The 17,828-nt window shown below is 36.4% G+C and overlaps 1 protein-coding gene across 1 annotated transcript in view; it reads left to right on the top strand.

Moving 5' to 3' along the window:
- The window catches only part of LOC150079132 (annulin-like), a 156,913-nt gene that overhangs the window by 23,581 nt on the left and 115,504 nt on the right, over positions 1-17,828 (top strand). Inside the window, exons 4-6 of the mRNA XM_090382964.1 lie at positions 4,772-4,890; positions 8,071-8,175; positions 9,313-9,484. Of these exons, the coding sequence (XP_090239090.1) occupies positions 4,772-4,890; positions 8,071-8,175; positions 9,313-9,484 (396 nt within the window). The remainder of the gene's footprint in view (positions 1-4,771; positions 4,891-8,070; positions 8,176-9,312; positions 9,485-17,828) is intronic.

The following is a 17,828-nucleotide window of genomic DNA, read 5'->3' as shown; positions in this document are numbered from 1 at the left end:
CTCCCACCTCTGTCCAAACCAGATGGTTCTGTTGTCGCTTCAGCCAAGGATAAAGCTGACCTGCTAGCATCCCATTTTTCTTCCAGCTCATGTATTAATGATCTTGGTAAAACACCTCCCACCATTCCTAACACTCTCCATTCAATGCCTCCTGTGGTCTTCCGTCAAAAGGATATCAGAAGGATTTTGATGAATCTTGATGCTAAGAAAGCTCCAGGTCCTAATGGTATTTCTCCACTTGTTCTCAAAACCTGTGCTCCTGAACTTACCCCTATTCTTTGCCGCCTTTTTTCACTTTCTTATTCCAAAGGTGTTTTTCCTTCTGCTTGGAAATTTGCTCATATCCAGCCAGTTCCTAAAAAGGGTGACAAATCCCTCCCATCCAATTGTCGTTCCATTGCAATTACCTCTACTCTTTCTAAAGTAATGGAAAAATCAATTAACTGCCAACTCTTAAACTACCTAGAAACCTTCCATCTGATCAACGATCGCCAGTATGGATTCCGTCAGTTTCGATCCACTGGTGATATTCTGGCTTATGTTACCCATTTATGGACTAATTCAATGGAAAGGTTCAGTGAAACACAAGTAGTTGCTCGTGACATCTCAAAGGCTTTTGATCGTGTTTGGCATAAAGGTCTTCTGAACAAGCTTCCATCTTATGGTTTGCCAACTATTTTTAGTAATTGGTTATCCAGTTTTCTCTCTGATCGCTCACTGAGGGTGATGGTAGATGGCTCTCTGTCTTGTATCTTCTCCACTAATGCCGGTGTCCCCCAAGGTTCAATTCTTTCCCCCACTCTTTTCCTCTTGTATATCAATGACCTTTTTCCATTGACTGGAAATCCTATCCATAGTTTTGCCGATGATAGCACATTGCATTCAACTTTCCATTTTGAGAAACCTTGTCCAGCTCAATCAGCTTCAAGTTCTCGGAAATCTGCTGCCAATTCCTTAAATGCCGATCTTCAGGTAATTCTCCAGTGGGGCAAAGACAACTTAGTTGATTTCAACCCTTCTAAAACTCAATCTTGTCTTATATCTCGCTAAAAGGATTCTTCTGCTCCTATGCTTATCTTTAGTGACACTCTGATTTCTAGGCAAAATGATATATCTCTTTTGGGGATTACCCTGACTTCTAATCTCTCTTGGCACAAGCACATTACAAATATTGCTTCCTCTGCATCTAAAAAACTTGGTTTTCTCTTTCGCTCTCGTCGTTACTTTTCTTCCAAACAGCTGCTCACTCTGTATAAATCGCAAATCCGTCCTGCCATGGAATATTGTTCCCAATCTGGGGTGGTGCTCCCAAAACCTCTCTCAGGCTCCTTGATTCCATTCAGAAGAGGGCAGTTAGGTTAATTAATGATTCATCTCTAACAGAGTCTCTCCACTCGCTTTCTCATAGACGCACTGTTTCTGCTGCATGCCTCTTCTACAGATACTTCCATGGGCACTGTTCTTCTGAATTGGCCTCTATAATTCCTGCTCTCTCTTTCAAAACAGTCCGAACACGTGCTGCCACCAGCCAACATCCATTTACTGTCCAACTTCAAACCCACAGAACCAACTTTTCATCTTCCTCATTTATTCATTCAACTGCCGTTTTCTGGAACAACCTTCCTTCATACGTATTTCCTGAAAATTACAATCTACAGAAGTTCAAGTCCAATATCAACAAATATCTTCTTTCGTCTTCTCAACCTCCAACCCAAGCACGGTACTAAGTACTATAGGTTCTAATACCTCTCGTGTTTGGGGTTCTCATAAAAAAAAAAAAAAAAATATACGGAGGATGCGGAAAGGTCAGGGAATGACCACCGCATATCCTGGAGAAATATGGCCTTAGTTGCTAATGCTTCTAAAAAACCAAACAACAAACAAACTGGAACAAGTTGTCTCTGAAGGTAGTTGAGTTGAAGACTGAGAGTTTAAAGAAATTCAAAGGTCAACTGGATAGTTATCTGTGAGGAGGGAAGTGCATAATTTGAATTTGTTATGGTTTTTCTTTTCTTTTCTTTTTTTTTTTTTTTTTTTTGGTCAGTGTAGCAAAAGCCTGTGACTTTTATTCTATCAAATGTAATAAAATGTACTATATTTGATAAAGACAAGTGTATAAATATTTTTGGTGATTATGTTGAAAAATAAATGCCATGTTCAGGTCAGCTTCTGCTAATTTATTTTCTCTTACTTTGTGGCTTACACTTACTATTTCTTCCTCTTATATTCATTCTTATATAACCTTATTGTTGCTTATCTTCACATGTATTGTAGTTTCCATAATATAATGTGGCAATATTAGCACTGACAGAAAGTTTCCCAAATTTCCTCTCCTTCAGAGACTGAAAACACTTTGAATTGCAGATCATTAAGTGAGTACCATAAGGTGTTGAGATATAGGTCCCATCATACCGGGGTTCAAGCCCCTGACTGCTGAATACGGTTGATCTGCCAACCCGCACTGGACCAGCGTGGCAGATTATGGTCCATTTCCCTCAGCATGAATTGTTGAGGAGGCTTCCATCCTGCAGTGGGTTGATAATGGCTGCACTTTACTTTACTTTACATATCTTGAAGTAAGATGTACTTTGAAATACAGGTCCCATCATATTTTGAAGTAAGATGTACTTTTAACTTTGTCATAGAACTTCATTGGCTGCTGGTGAAACTAATATGTGACTGTCTCTTTCATCTCTTCTCTTGGAAGAAAGTGAAGTAAGCAGAAAACCTCCATCCGAATGCTTTCTCAAGGAGGCCAAAGAAGAGATAGTCAAAGAACAAAAAATTAGAGCTGTAGGCTAGGTATTGCAGCAGTTCTCACATGATGAGAGCCTTGTTGATCAATTCGGGCTGGAAAGATTGTGCAAGGCTCAAGGGGTAGAATTTTTTTCAGCCTGGTCTGTACTTGTCTGTACTGAGTATTTTGCATCTACATTCACCCATGAGGAGTTGTTCAGGGTGGGGGGGGAGTGCCGGAGGTGAGTTAAACTCTGCAGTGAGCTGGATGATTTTGTAATAACTGAGAGGAAAGTGGAGGAGAAATTGTTGAAGATAAACATAAAAAAGGCACCCGGGTGGACGGGATCTATCCAGTTATATTAAAGGAGGCAGCAAAGGAAGTAAGCAAACCCTTAGCCATAATTATGAGAGCTTCTTTGGACTCGGGGGGGGGGGTTCCCATGGACTGGAGATGTGCAAATGTGACCCCAATTCACAAAGGAGGATCAAAGGGTGACACAAGTAATTATAGACCTGTTAGTTTAACTTCTGTTCCAGGAAAATTAATGGAGGCACTGGTTAAAGTAGCACTGCAGGATCATCTAGACAAAACTTCAGTTATAGCTCGGACACAGCATGGTTTTGTTAAGGGAAAGTCTTGCCTGACTAATTTGATTGGATACTATGATGTTGTCACAAAGGAACTGGATGCAGGGAATAACTTTGATATTATATTTGGATCTTAGAAAGACTTTTGATACTGTTGCACATGGAAGACTGCTGCACAAATTGGAGCAGTGTGGCATTGGAGGCAAATTGCTGCTATGGATAAAGGGATGGTTGAGTGGGAGAAGACAGAGGGTGGTAATCAATGGACACTGCTCATCGTGGACTTATGTTATTAGTGGAGTCCCTCAGGGTTCAGCGTTGGGTCCATTATTGATTTTTGTATTTATAAATAATATTGATGATGGTATATCATCAATATTATTGATATCACCATTATTGATTTTTGTATTTATAAATAATATTGATGATGGTATATCAAGCTTACTGTCCAAGTTTGCAGACTATACAAAGGTTGGCAGGTTTGTTAAGGACACTACTGACGCTATACTGCTGCAACAGGATCTGGAAAGGTTGAGCAGATGGGCTGAGAGGTGGCAAATGAAGTTTAACATTGACAAATGTAAAGTACTACATATGGAAAACAGCAACCCCAGAGTAACGTATCAACTCTGTGGTACTAAAGTGACAGTGGTAGAGAACGAAAAGGACCTGGGGGTAATTGTGCAGGCAGATATGAAGTTCTCTGAGCAGTGCAGATGGGCTGCAAGAGTAGCTCATGGTATCTTGTCAATGATATACAGGAATTTTTCTAGCAGGGATAAGGATGTGATTATCCTCTTATATAAGGCAATGGTGAGGCCACACCTTGTGTAATGGTGTTAGCAACGGAACTCTGGTGGGTTGGCAGCTTCCATAACCTGTTGCGGCTAATGATTGCCTGATGGTCTAGGTCGATATATTTTTGGCACTTCCCTCATTGAAGTTGGTGGTGATTTGTGCCACTGTCACTCTCCAGTTGGCTGAAATGATGCAAGACACACATCGACGGCCACATTCATCCACCATCTTTCTCCTCCCACAGCACTGTCTACGATGAGATGTTATTCCGGAAATGGCGTTTTCGTGATACACTCTTGATACTATCGAATGGGGATAGTGCAATTTCTGTACCACCTCCAGAATAGAGTGACCCATGCATTGGCATCCACCGTCATCCCTCTTTCAAGGTCAGTTAACTCATGATGTTTATCCATACTGACATCTAATTGCTGTTTCTGTGAATGCAGTGATACAATGTACATATACACCTGCCAAGTGGTGTGTTCGTCCACTAGTGAGAGGGGTGACAGCGTTGCATTGCCCAAGAACCAATTTCTCATGAATTTTGTTCTTTCAGGACTTGTAGATTTGTCTTATTTGTTAACTTTTAAATTTACCGAAATCTCATAAATGTTCTCTTAATAGTATAATACATGTTATTCAGATGATACTGTATTTGTTGGGGATCCAGAATATTTGGAAGAATATGTTCTAAATGACTTTGGACTTCTGTGGCGAGGCACAAGCAATCAGCCAAAACCATCACCATGGAAATATGGGCAGGTAATATGTTAATGATTTTGGTTAATTTTGTCCTATTTTAAATGTAAATAATTGTGACCTTGATGTAAATACATGCCAGAATTTCTTTTGCTATAAATTACAAGATATCAATGCAGACATTTGCCCATTGTATACCCTAATTTTGTAGTCACATCTTCTACATTCTGTAGTTACTTATTCTAACTATTATTTGATTTTATTGTATAATATCAGCTTTGTGTTAGCGGATCCCTTTATGGCTGTCAAATGACAGCCATAATCATAGATCATAGCTCTATATCAAAGTGATAGATAATTTCCAGTTATCTATCTTATTTGGTATTAAGGAATGTATTCCAACTTAATGAAATCATCAGTTATACATAATATAACAGGTTAATATAAAACAGAACCACAAGGCTCAATAGGCTCTGTGTTGTAACAATATTTAAATTAATAAAAGAGAGTACCTCAGTCTGGTTCATAGAATAACTTCAGAACAATGCTCTCCAAATGTAAATGGATAAAATAATTTTAATGAGTTTTTGCACTCACAGCACCATGAATGATTCAACGTACCCTGGGTCTAAAGCTGAGGACCCCAAGCAGACCCCAAAGTAAATCAACCCGCCCCCACGAAACTATGAGTGAGAGAGAGAAGACATTGTGTCAAAATTAATTAAAACAAAAAAATCGATCACAGTGATAAAATAAATTAAGATCACAGCAATGAATTGAGTGGAAAAATTAAAATAATTTTAAGAAACTTTCCTTCCTTAAGCAATATATACAGAAAATGCTGATAGCATCCTTTCCCTTGCTCAGAATAATCATTTGACAGGGCATAAATTCAAATTGAGGAAAGACAGATGCAGAATAGATGTGCAGAAGTTTGCCTTTAGCTAGCGGGTGTTTGGTTGGTGGAACAGACTTCCATCCTTTGTTTTGGAAGTTGATAGCCTAAATAAATTTAAGGCTGAGCTGGACAGGTACTTGGAACAAACGGAGGGGTGAAATGGGAGCGTGTTTTTTTTTTTTTTTTTTTTTTTTTTGGCTGATGCTGCACACAGGTGTAGCATTGACTGCTGTGTATATTCATTGTTGTGCACATAACGTGAATTTAATTGTTACTGAATCCATGCAAAGTTGCGTCAAAGCAAAAAAATATTTTGGCACTATTGAGGCCATTTATATTTTTATAAACAACAGCTTGCCTCATTTGAAAATGCTGAAAGAGGAACAAGAGCTTTGTAATAGCATGTTTTGCTATTTAACACTGAAAAGACTTTCAGAAACATGGTGGTCTAGCAGGATATTTACCTTGATTGCAGTAAAAGAAAACTTACAGGCAATTTACAACATAGTTACACATTGTGTAAATGGAGAAATTTACTTATCAGTAAAAGCAATGGCTTTGGGGTGTGGAATACTATCACACATGGATAAATTTGAATTTTATCAATGTGGATATCAGTTTTAATATCAATGTGGATATCAGTTTTAAACATAACCAAGGCCTTATCAAAATTTTTGCAGTTTTCATCAATAAATTTAAAAGTTTTCTGATGCTCATATCTCCCTACTGAAAATCAATGAGCAATTTTAGATCAGATTAAAAATTCCCAAATAATTTGGAGGAATCAAAACAATCTTCAGCGTTATGCAATATAACTCCTGAGTTTCAGCAATTTAGAGAACAAAAAAGAGTTTTTTTTTTTTTTTGATGATAAACCTAAAGACGAGTCAATAAGGGATTCCATTTAAAAATTTAAGACTGAAGCATATAATGTCATTCTGGACACTGTAATCCAAAATTTTACCGATAGATTTGAAGATTTCAGGTTGTTGATAAGAATGTTTGGGATTTTAAATCCCAAAAATTTTTCTACTGAAAGACATGTTTCTGATAATGAAATAAATTATCTATCAGTGCTTACTGATTTTTACAGAAATGACATAATAAATGCTGATGATGTTCTTGCTGAATTTAAATCTTTTAAGTCATTTATTTTAGAATATTCTGAAATGGAAGAAATAAAAGTAGATGATATAATTGCATTTATGTTGACAAATAATTTGAATGTAATGTATAATTATTTATTAATATATAAAATTTTTCTAACAATCCCTGTTACGAGTGCTTTAGCCGAAAGAAGTTTTAGCAGATTGAAACTGATTAAAAATTATCTTCGAAGCACAATGGGAGAAGAGAGGTTATCATTCTTAGCTCTTTTAAGTATTGAGCTTGATTTATCATTAGAGTTAAATTATGATAAAGTTCTGGAAAAGTTCTCAAGTATGAAAAAAAAAAAAGACATAAAATATTTTAATTATTTTTTTTATTTAAAACTTTCTGTCTTTTGTATCTCTTCTGTTTTTTTATTGTAATATTTTATTTATGTATCATTTTTTGCAGTTTATTTTGTTTCATATGTTTATTTTCGTAATTATATAGGTATTGTGTATTATATCATATACATGCTGTATATGATATAATATGTATGTAACGCATAAAAAGCTTAAAAGTACTTGCTTAAATATATTAATAAAATAATCATTTATAAAATAATTCATTGTTATCATTTACATATTTAATATAATTTTTTGTAATACAGGCATACACAGATATTAAGGCACCTCTTATTTAAAGACAAAAATAACAGGTAGGTTAGCATTAGACAATTGGCACCTTTTTTGTGAATGTACCTGCTGACAAAATATCTTGGCTATGCCACTGATAGTAAATGGTATGGTTGTTGACCATGTGAAGTTTAGAGCTATGATAATTGCATAGAGTTCCATGGTAAATTCGTTTGAAGTTTCTCAGCAATGGTGATATTGGGGGAAAACTGCAGCCGCACCAACATGACTGCTAGTTTTAGAACCTGTCTTGAGACCTTTGGAATTACTTCACACGAGCAATGTATCTCACTACTTGTGTTAGTGTAGCTACAATAACATCATGTGAGGGTTGCCTCCTTACAGCTACACATTTTCGGTGTACTTATTTAAAGAACTTGTATGGTTGGTAACTTGTATGGTTGGTTACATTCACATCAATTCTAAAACTCATACTGATCAATGACATAAACATAAATTTATTAACACTGAAATATGATATCAGTATTCTGCATGTTAATACTTAAAATCATAAAACTAACCTGCTAATTCATTCATTGCATTCTGTTTACATTTTTTCAGTATGCTCAAGACGTTTTGAAATGTTGTATTTATATATTGACTCAACGATTAAGGACAGCACATCGAGGAAATCCTGTCCATGTAACGCGCCATATATCGGCAATGGTAAGTAAAAATATATTTTCATATTAATAATTTCTCCTTAATAGAAAGGAGAGATTGTGAATTAGAGCTTCAATTGCAGTAGTAGATAGAAGGAACGATCAGTTCCTGAAGAACAGAGATTGCTCAAGTAACAAACTCATTTACTGAAAAAGATTTTCAGTTTGCTTAATTGTTGTTTCCTAAGGCAGCAGTTTCAAACTCAGAAGTGCTCACTCATGGGGAGTAATATATTAGTTTCACTTATAGTCCTTTTGCAAAAAATTCATTACCAACCAAATCAACATCTGAAGCAATTAAGGCTGTGAGGCATAAGTATATTGTGTATGTAATTGTGTGTATCCTTCGGTAGGTTTGCTGGATGAAAAAATTGAGTTTCCAGGAGGTAAAAACTATGTAGCCCTTGCCTGAGATCAGTTAACTCAGCCATATTATGAAAATAGCCAATAAAAATTCCTTGCATCACTAATTAGATTCAAACTTTGGTCTTTTTTTTTTTTGCAACATAAAAGGCTTCTGAACAAATTGGAGCAGTGTGTTATTAAGATAAAATTACTGTTATGGATAAAAGGGGTGGTTGAGTGGGAGAAGATAGTGTTTTTCAGTGGATACTGCTCTTTGTGGACTAATGTTATTAGCGAGTCCCACAGGGTTCGGTGATGGGTCCATCATTGTCTTCTTTATTTATTAATGAAATTGATGTGGGTATATTAAGCTTAATGTCTAAGTTTGCAGATAATGCAAAAATTGGCAGGGTGGTTAATGATAGTAATGAAGGTATGCTGCTGCTGCAACAAGGTTTAGAAAAATTAGGCAGATGGGCTGAGAAATGGCAATTGAAGTTTAACATTGACAAATGCAAGGTACAGCCTATGTTTAGCAATAATCCCAGAGTAATATATCAACTGTGTGCTACTACACTCAGTATAGTGAAAAATTGTATTAAAAAATTAATGTATAATTTTTCTCAAAAATTAATACTTGAAACATTCTTAGAAAACTTGTCATTTGCAAGAATTTTTGAAGTGATTCATAAGAGGTCCATGATCTATGGTTATATTGGCTTGCCTTAAATAATTCTTTAAGTTGTAATAAAATTTTTTAATAACAATTTATTAAAATAAAGTGGTTATTTTACAGATAAATTCAGTAGAGGATATGGGAGTGATAGTGGGCAGCTGGGAAAATTTGGAAAATGGGACTTCTCCAGAATCTTGGACAGGAAGTGCTGCCATTTTGCAGCAGTACATCAGCACGAAGAGACCTGTACAATATGGTCAGTGTTGGGTGTATGCTGGAGTGGCAACCACAGGTATTTGCACTTTCTAATTATGCTAATCCTTTATCCACCATTCCACTATATTTTATGAGAAACAAATTAAATAAATTTAAAATGAGTTGAATTTCTCCTCTCCACAGATAAGGTTACAGAGATGGAGGGCGAGTATGAGAAAGTACTGGCCAAGAGAGCAAAGAACGGGGACAAGGATTTTTTCATGCATGTGAATACAAAGAAGAAGAAAACTAATCAGATTGGACTGTCGTGTACTGGGTGTGGGAAAGTCTTAGATAACCCAGCTGATGTTGCTGGCTTATCCAAGACTTTCTGGATAAGTTTTTTCCTCTCTTGGATTATAAATTTTCTCCTCTTCTCTTCTCTTCTCCCCTCCTCACCTCAGAGGAGACATGCTTCTAATTTGGTTAAAGCCTGTTTATTTTATATGTAAGAGATAGAATTTTATGCCTATAGAGCAGTGGTTTTCAAACTACATAATAACATCTTTCAATTGGTGGCATAAGGAGTTAAAAATGGGACAGAGAAGACATATGAAAGAAAACAACAAATCCTTGCTTTCGTGTGCATCTTAGGGTAAATGAGTCTTGTCCAATTTCTGATCAACAAAATTTATTAAACTTTTAGCCATGTATTCTGTGCCATATTCTTCTTTCCCTACTGCAGAATATTTTAAAGGAACTAATTTTAAAATTAACATGAATTGATCGATTAAACTAAGGTCACTAAAAGGGTGTGTTTGCCCATCACTGGGTAAAGACATTTTCATACCGGGTACATTAATTTAAATGAAAAGTAATACTGAAAATATGAAAAAAAATTTTATTAAAAGATTTCTCAGTAATATTATGATATTTTGAAAAACTAGAAAATATGCTTCTTAATTATGGCCTAGTTGCTGTTGTGCCAATAAATCAAACAAACAACAACTTAATTTTTTGTTTATTTTCTCCTCTACACTCAATACAGTATTTCTTAGACTGTGCAGTCTTCATAGAGGCCACTTTAAAAAATATTTCTCTTTACAAATTGTTTCATTCTTTCATTTATTTTTAATTTCTTTCATGAACTAAATCAAGGATGCATCAATATTTTGTTTAATGGAGTTGATTTTCGTAATGTTTCTGTTTTCATTGAAGTTTGCTGCAAATGTTAGCTTCTGTGATACAGTCTGGATGAGGGCTGTATGGAAATGTTTTTCTGGTTTGGAAAGCAGCAGATGTAGCATTACTTACATTAGCACCTCTGTCCCAAGCTTCTTTCAGTAATCTCCCAAATTGCAGTCTGGTAATTTTTTGTCCTTTGTTAGTTAAAAACCACCTATTGCTAGCCCGACTTAATAATTCCCCACAGATTAGACTTAATGTTAGGTAGAAGCTCCACCCAGCTGGCATTTTAAAATGCAATGATGTGTGTGGCTTTTATTTCAAGAAAATGCATCAATGGTTCTCTTACATATATTGTAATGATAGTTATAGCACATCTAATTAAATGTGACTGAAAAGCAGGCATGCATGTAGGAAAGTTCTTCCAATGATCATTTCCCTTTCACTCCAAAATTTCTATGCAAGCTGTACTAACCATTTAGAATCTATTCCTAATGGGATGCTGGGTGGGGATACCCAGAGCTGTCTTCATGTTGCCATCTGTCCTGTTTATTTTTGTTTTATTAAGTGAATGGCACTCCTGCAATACCTTGTGATCAGCTGATGAACAGAGTGTTGTTGTTGTTGTTGTAGTAGTAGTAGTAGTGGCATATGATGCAAGAAAGTAAGTGTATGAGCTTATGCAGCATCAGCCAAAAAAAAAAAAAAAAAAAAAATCACACTATTCCCTCCAAATGCCTGTCCAGTTCCTCCTTAAATTTATTTAACCTATCAACTTCCACAACGACAGATGGAAGTTTGTTCCAGCAATTAACCACCCGCTGGCTAAAGGCAAATTTCCGCACATCACATCTGTCTTTTCTTAATTTGAATTTATGCCCCCCTTAGGTTCGTAATCTGAACAAGTGGAAGGATTCCATCAGAATTCAGCGTGCTCAATCCATTCAAGGCCTTATACACCTCAATCAGATCACCGTGCAGATGCCTAATCTCCAGCTGCTGCAATTTGCAGAACTTAAGCCTCTCTTGGTAAGAGGATCCCTTCATTCCCCTCACCAATCTTGTTACCCTTCTCTGTACATGCTCAAGTAAATCTACATCCTTCCTAAAATGAGGCCTCCAGACCTGTACGCAGTACTCAAGGCATGGCCTGACCATTGCCTTATACAGAGGGACAATCACCTCCTTTTCCCTGCTAGCAAAATTCCTATATATCATTGACAAAACTCCATGACCTGCCCTGGCAGCCTGTCTGCATTGCTCAGAAAACTTCATATCTGACTGCACAATTACTCCTAGGTCTTTTTCGTTTTCTACCACCTTAAGTGTAGTACCACACAGTTGGTACGTTTCTCTGGGGTTACTTCTATCCATATGCAGTACTTTGCATTTGTCAAGGTTAAACTTCAGTTGCCACTTCTTAGCCCATCTGCCCAAATTATCTAGATCCTGTTGCAGTAGCACACTGCCATTACTGTCATTAACAACCCTGCCAACCTTTGTATCATCTGCAAACTTTGACACTAAGCCTGATATACCTTCATCAATATCATTGATAAATATACAAAACAACAGTGGACCTAACACCGAACCCTGTGGGACTCCACTAATAACATTAGTCCACGAAGAGCAGCACCCATTAATTACCACCCTTGGTCTTCTCCCACTCAACAATCCTTTTATCCATTGTAGCAACTTACCCTTAATACCTTTCTGCTCCAATTTGTACAATAGTCTTCCATGTGCAACAGTGTCAAAAGCTTTCCTGAAATCCAAATATATGATATCAAAATTATTTTTTGCATCCAGTTCCTTTGTAACTACATCATAATCATCAGCTGTGGATGTCTGTTCACTGTGAACACACTGAATAGACATTCATATTGCAACACTCTTAAGGAATGACAATGTGTACAATAATCTACTAAATGTTTCACTTCATAATTGCAAAATAATGATTAATGTAAAACAACGCAATTTGTTATCACATCTTAATTATAATATAATAAATGAGATATAGTACAAAACATTTAGGGTCATGCAGCACCGGTGGTTTCCCCACAATTCTGCAATCAGTTCTTGTGTCGAATAAAGTACCCTGTAAAGGCCATATAGTGTGAGTGGTGTGTGGTTTTGGTAGTATGGATAGAGTTATATTGTTTATCTGGCCGCTTAGCCTAGGGACCACTGACCCTTAGTTACTGTATAGACATGGGGTGCTGGGCTAGGTAGTAGCGATTAAGTACTCTGTTGGTGCTGTTGTTGTTATTGTTATTTGGTTTTTAGGAGCATTAGCAACTAAGGCCATACTACTCCAAGGATATGCGGTGGTCATTCCCTGACCTTTCCGCATCCTCCGTATTTGGTGGTCATGGGCTTGAATCTTGGTCTAATCAAGAAGCGTGTGCTACGCACTGCCACTCCTCCCCACCTGGCTACGGAGGTGCCTACTAGTGGTGCAAACCCTGGTGTCGCCTGAACTTGCCAGGGAGGGCCCCAAAAAAAAAAAGAGAGAAGTAGAAAGCGGGAGAGCAGTGCAAGATGCCTGCAGGTCAGTGGAGTGGGGACTGCTTCACCAGCCAAGTAGAGAAGGGATCTAACCCTGAAAAGTGAGGATAAAAGTCATAGGACGAGATCAGCATGTGATTGCCATTGGTGTCCAAATAGAAGAAGAGGCAATGAAATTCTACCCAGTCCAAGAACTGAGTTATCAGGTTCCTATCCTGAATGTTAGGGTTAGCAGAGTGAGAATCCAATGTTGGGAAGTCAAGTCTGTCATAGTGCCAGGTCCAGAAGCAGCAAGAAGGCAGTTCATGAAGTTGAAGACCAGGTGGGTCGGCTGTCCATGATGTTATTGGTTGGTGGGATTAGGTGATGTTCCAGGAGTCTGCACTTAGTAAATAAGTCTTGTGGAAACTTGGAGAAAGCTTGATAGTAATGTTCCTCATTAATAAATAGATGTTCTTGCCCATGGAGCAGGGTGATGAGATTGCATCTCAAGTCTTCGTTTGAGGGACAAGCATGTAAAAGGTGGTCCCAGTTTTCATCGAGACCACAGTGACAGCAAGGGTCTTCTATGATGGCCATGAAGGCAAGTTTGCCATTTACAGATCTGTGGGTTGTGATGAGAAAGGTAGTGGAGCCCTAAAGTGAACCATGGAGGAGGTTTGGGGAAGACTGGGTGACATCTAGGAAGAATTTCTTAGTAATTGAACCCTTTGGAGAGTTGGTCCATGTCTGGAGAAGGAAGTTGGCAAGATGGTGTAATCTAGGATAGTGGCTAGGAGTCCTTTGGATAGATGGTAGTGTAAGACCTGGATAACCTCCAGGTCTAGGGGGAGAACACCTTCCAGAACCTGGAGGGTTGGAGTGCTTACAGTGCAACAGGTGCAGATAATAACTAAGAATGCTCTGTACTTGCTAAGAACCTGAGGAAACTGGAGAGTGTCAGTTTCCTCAGGTTCTTAGCAAGTACAGTGGTTCTTCCAGGTTGTCCTTATTGACATTATATATTGGGATTGAGGGCCCTTTCTTTTTAAGGGCCTCATCATCATCAGTTGTATTGTTTTGATGGTTTGATTAGTGATGATCGACTGGACTTTCCTGCCTTGTAAACATTTAAGTTATGACACCCACATTTCTAATCTTCTGGACAGATTTTATGCGAGTATTTTTTAGTTCACTGGCAAGATTTTGGTCTGTCACTGTAATGGCTACATTACATACAGGTGTCCATACAGGATTCCCCCGAGGTTGTGGTTGGTGGGTCAGTATCTGTTTTGGTGGCATGTTTCCTTATGTGTTTTTTGCACATAGGAGAGCCAGCCGTGGTTCTTCCAGGTTATCTAGGTGGGTGAGCTCATTTCTAGCTCTAGTTAATTCCACTGACAGTTACCTGTTGACTAGTTCATCTTATGATAATGAATGGTGTTTTTTTTTTTTTTTTTTTTGTTAGTTGTTGGCGCATCGGCTTCTGTGGCCATAATGCACCTCCCAAGGTTTTGCGCTACTCTGATCCAAGCCCGAGGAGGGATTCAAACCCACGACCTTTGGGTTGCCAGATAGGCAATTTACCCACCCAGCTAGTCTGGTCGGCAATGAATGGGATATTGAAGCTATATAGCCATTAGGGTGAATGGGAGAGCAAAAAGCCATCACCCATTAAATTTAAGTTTTCCATTGGAAATTACTGAGAAAATAAGCACTTCAACATGTGTACAGTCGAATTCTGATTTTAATTTTTGGAAGGATTACAGATTATTTTCAGACATTTCACGTTACTTCCTGTATCACTTTTTCAGTGAATGCTTGAAATGCTGTTGTTATTACACTAGGACAGCTTTCACACAAAGACTAGACTAACTATTGGGGGGGGAGGGATGGAGAACTAGACAAATTATTTGGGGGATTGGAAAACTAGACAAACTATTGGAGTTGATGGATAGGTGAAATGGGATTTTTTTTTTTTTTTTTTCTGATGCTGTATAAAATGTATTTCTTTAAGAAATTAAAGAAGATTACACTCTAAGCAGATTGAAGTGGTTATTTTCTCACTAGTTTCCATTTCGTGATTTACCTGTGCACCATGCTGCAAAAAAGAACCGCATTTATTAATGAGAAACACATGAAGTTGGCAAACCAAAAGTGAATCATTCAGATATTTAAGGTATGTCCAACATATTTTATTTTCTTTTCAGATAATGGAGATTGTAAAAGTATTCATATGACATTAAATAAAGTATAATGTATTTTCTTTCCTATTAGCAGCAGGGCTCAGAATGGAGCAGTGCACCATTCTGGAATCATCACATGTGTGGGTAATGTCTTGTGCATACTTAATTATTAAAAAATAAGATACTGTATATTATTAACAAGCATTCCATTCCATAAAATTTTCCATTTTGCCAATGATTTGTTTGCAGCTTTGCATAACTTCTCTAATAATGGTAACTATGATAGGTTTAAAAAGAACATTTAAAGATCAGTCTTAATTAAAATGGCTGTAAGTATCTTAAACCTTCTATTTTCCATATTTAGTGAAATAAATTCTCTCTATTTAGAACATAATAAAAACTAGTAACCAGAAATTTAAAAATAATTATATATTTTTTTTCACACTATGTAATAAAATTAATATGAATTGAATTTTTCTTTTCATTCTTTCCAGGACATCATTACTAGTTTTTTTTCCCTCTCCTTCACTTTGCTGTTCCTTAAAAATTAAATTGAGAATTCATTCATAATTACCCAAGAGTCTGAAAGTAAAATTATACTAAATACCAATTTGCAATTAATAGAGGATAGTTAAAAGCAAATTAATTGTAACAGAATGTTTTTTTATTAGCTATTACATTACTCCCGAAATGCCATGCTTTAAATGGTCTGTTTACAGTAATTATAAAATGCTTTGATGTATGTTGAAGAATGGAGTGGTGCGATGTATGTTAAAGCAAAGGAGAGCCAAAATTTTAAAATGTTCGTGTCCCTCAGTATTTTTGTGGAATTTTCACCTTCAGTGTAACTTCAGATGCCCAAAAATATTTGTTTTCAGAAGCTACTAGTATTTTGTAGTGTGAGAGGGCAGAAAAAAAGGATTATAATGCCATTTTCAGCTGCATAATTTTTTTATTATCATTAGCTATATGGTGTAAGGAAACCTGAGGCTTTTGCTGCACCAGCCAAAAAAAAAGTTACCGAGAGAGAGAGAGAGAGAGAGAGAGAGAGAGAGAGAGAGAGAGAGAGAGAGTCAAAAGTAGAAGGGAATCACCAAGAAAGCGAAGAATAATGATATCCAGCTCAGGACCCTGGGTGTGCCAAGCCCATACTCACCAGATGTGAGCCCCTGAGATATTGCATATCTCACTCATTTTTGTAGAATATAGTACATACTTGATATATTCCACAAAAATCATCAAGAAAAAAAAACTTTTAAAGGAAATTTATGGAGAATAATGTATGCTTTTAACCATTTTACAAATAAATTTGAAAAAATATATGCTGATTGTATATTAAAGTAAATCACAGCTCCTGGAAGCAATCCTTCAAATTCTTACTTTTTGTTGGCATATTTAAAATTGCATAATAGGAGACAAACAAAACCCTTCTGCATTTCAGCAAGCAGAAACTAATTTTTTCTCCTCTTCTGTTTCTCACCTGTCTGTGCAGGTAGCAAAGACAGGTAAGAAACAGAAGGGGAGTATGTTATAATTCTTTGCATCATTGAATCCCATCAATGATGTAAGGAGTTTTTATGGCCCTTTTTTCACTCCATGGCTGAGTTAGTCAGCCTCAGGTATGGATACCAAGGCCCCCCCCAACAATTTTTTGTCCAATAAAACAGGCATGTTGACCAGAGAACACATGCAGTTTATGGACATAATTTTCATGGGCAGATGAGTTAGTTGTTGGATGGCTCTAATATGACAGGGTTTTTATATATATATATATATATATATATATATATATATATATATATATATATATATTTATATATATATATATCTCATTCTACAAACTTCCCTCTTTCCTTTAGTTGCAGTTACACTTTATTTATGACTGATAAACCTAAACTTTTACATATTAAAAATACAACCTAGTTTATCAAATAGATCATTTTCAGTAGCTGCTCTTAAAAGCAGCAAAAAATATTTGGCAGCACTTGACCAGTTCTTGGTTGAGCATGTGATGTACACAAGCTCTCAGATATTTATAATGTTAATTTTGGGACGATCTTTAAAGAAAGGATCTAGTGCAGTTATTTATATACAAATATACATTAACTCAAACTACAATTTATCACAAAATTGAAACATTTTGTTTAGTTAAAAAAGTAAAAGTAAGAATTTGTGTGGTGTCTTTACCTGCAGCTGGTACAGGTATAACCAAAGTGTTCCATGTGATTTTATACTCATTTCCTGAACTCTGAACAAGCTACTATTGTTAGCTTAAAAAGTTTACTTTCTATATATGTAAGTCTTTAGTGGTCAAAACCAGTGGTTTTCAACTGGGGTGCCACAGCAACATTCCAGGGGGGGGCACATAATTTGGGTTTAAGTTACGTAAACTTATTATTATTTTTTAATTGATATGTTTATTTCATTATAAAATGGTGTACAATATCTTTTTAATTTTGTGGTGATCTATAATTGATGTTTACTTAGTACCTCTATATAAAGAATAAAATTATTATATACTGTATATACGTGTGTGTGTGTGTGTGTGTGTGTATATATATATATATTTTTTTTTTTTTTTTT

The sequence above is a fragment of the Mastigoproctus giganteus genome, chromosome 10, assembly GCF_048544385.1.
Source record: "Mastigoproctus giganteus isolate SK-2022 chromosome 10, ASM4854438v1, whole genome shotgun sequence".
Taxonomy (NCBI): domain Eukaryota; kingdom Metazoa; phylum Arthropoda; class Arachnida; order Uropygi; family Thelyphonidae; genus Mastigoproctus; species Mastigoproctus giganteus.
This window is presented reverse-complemented; position numbering and strand designations above follow the sequence as displayed.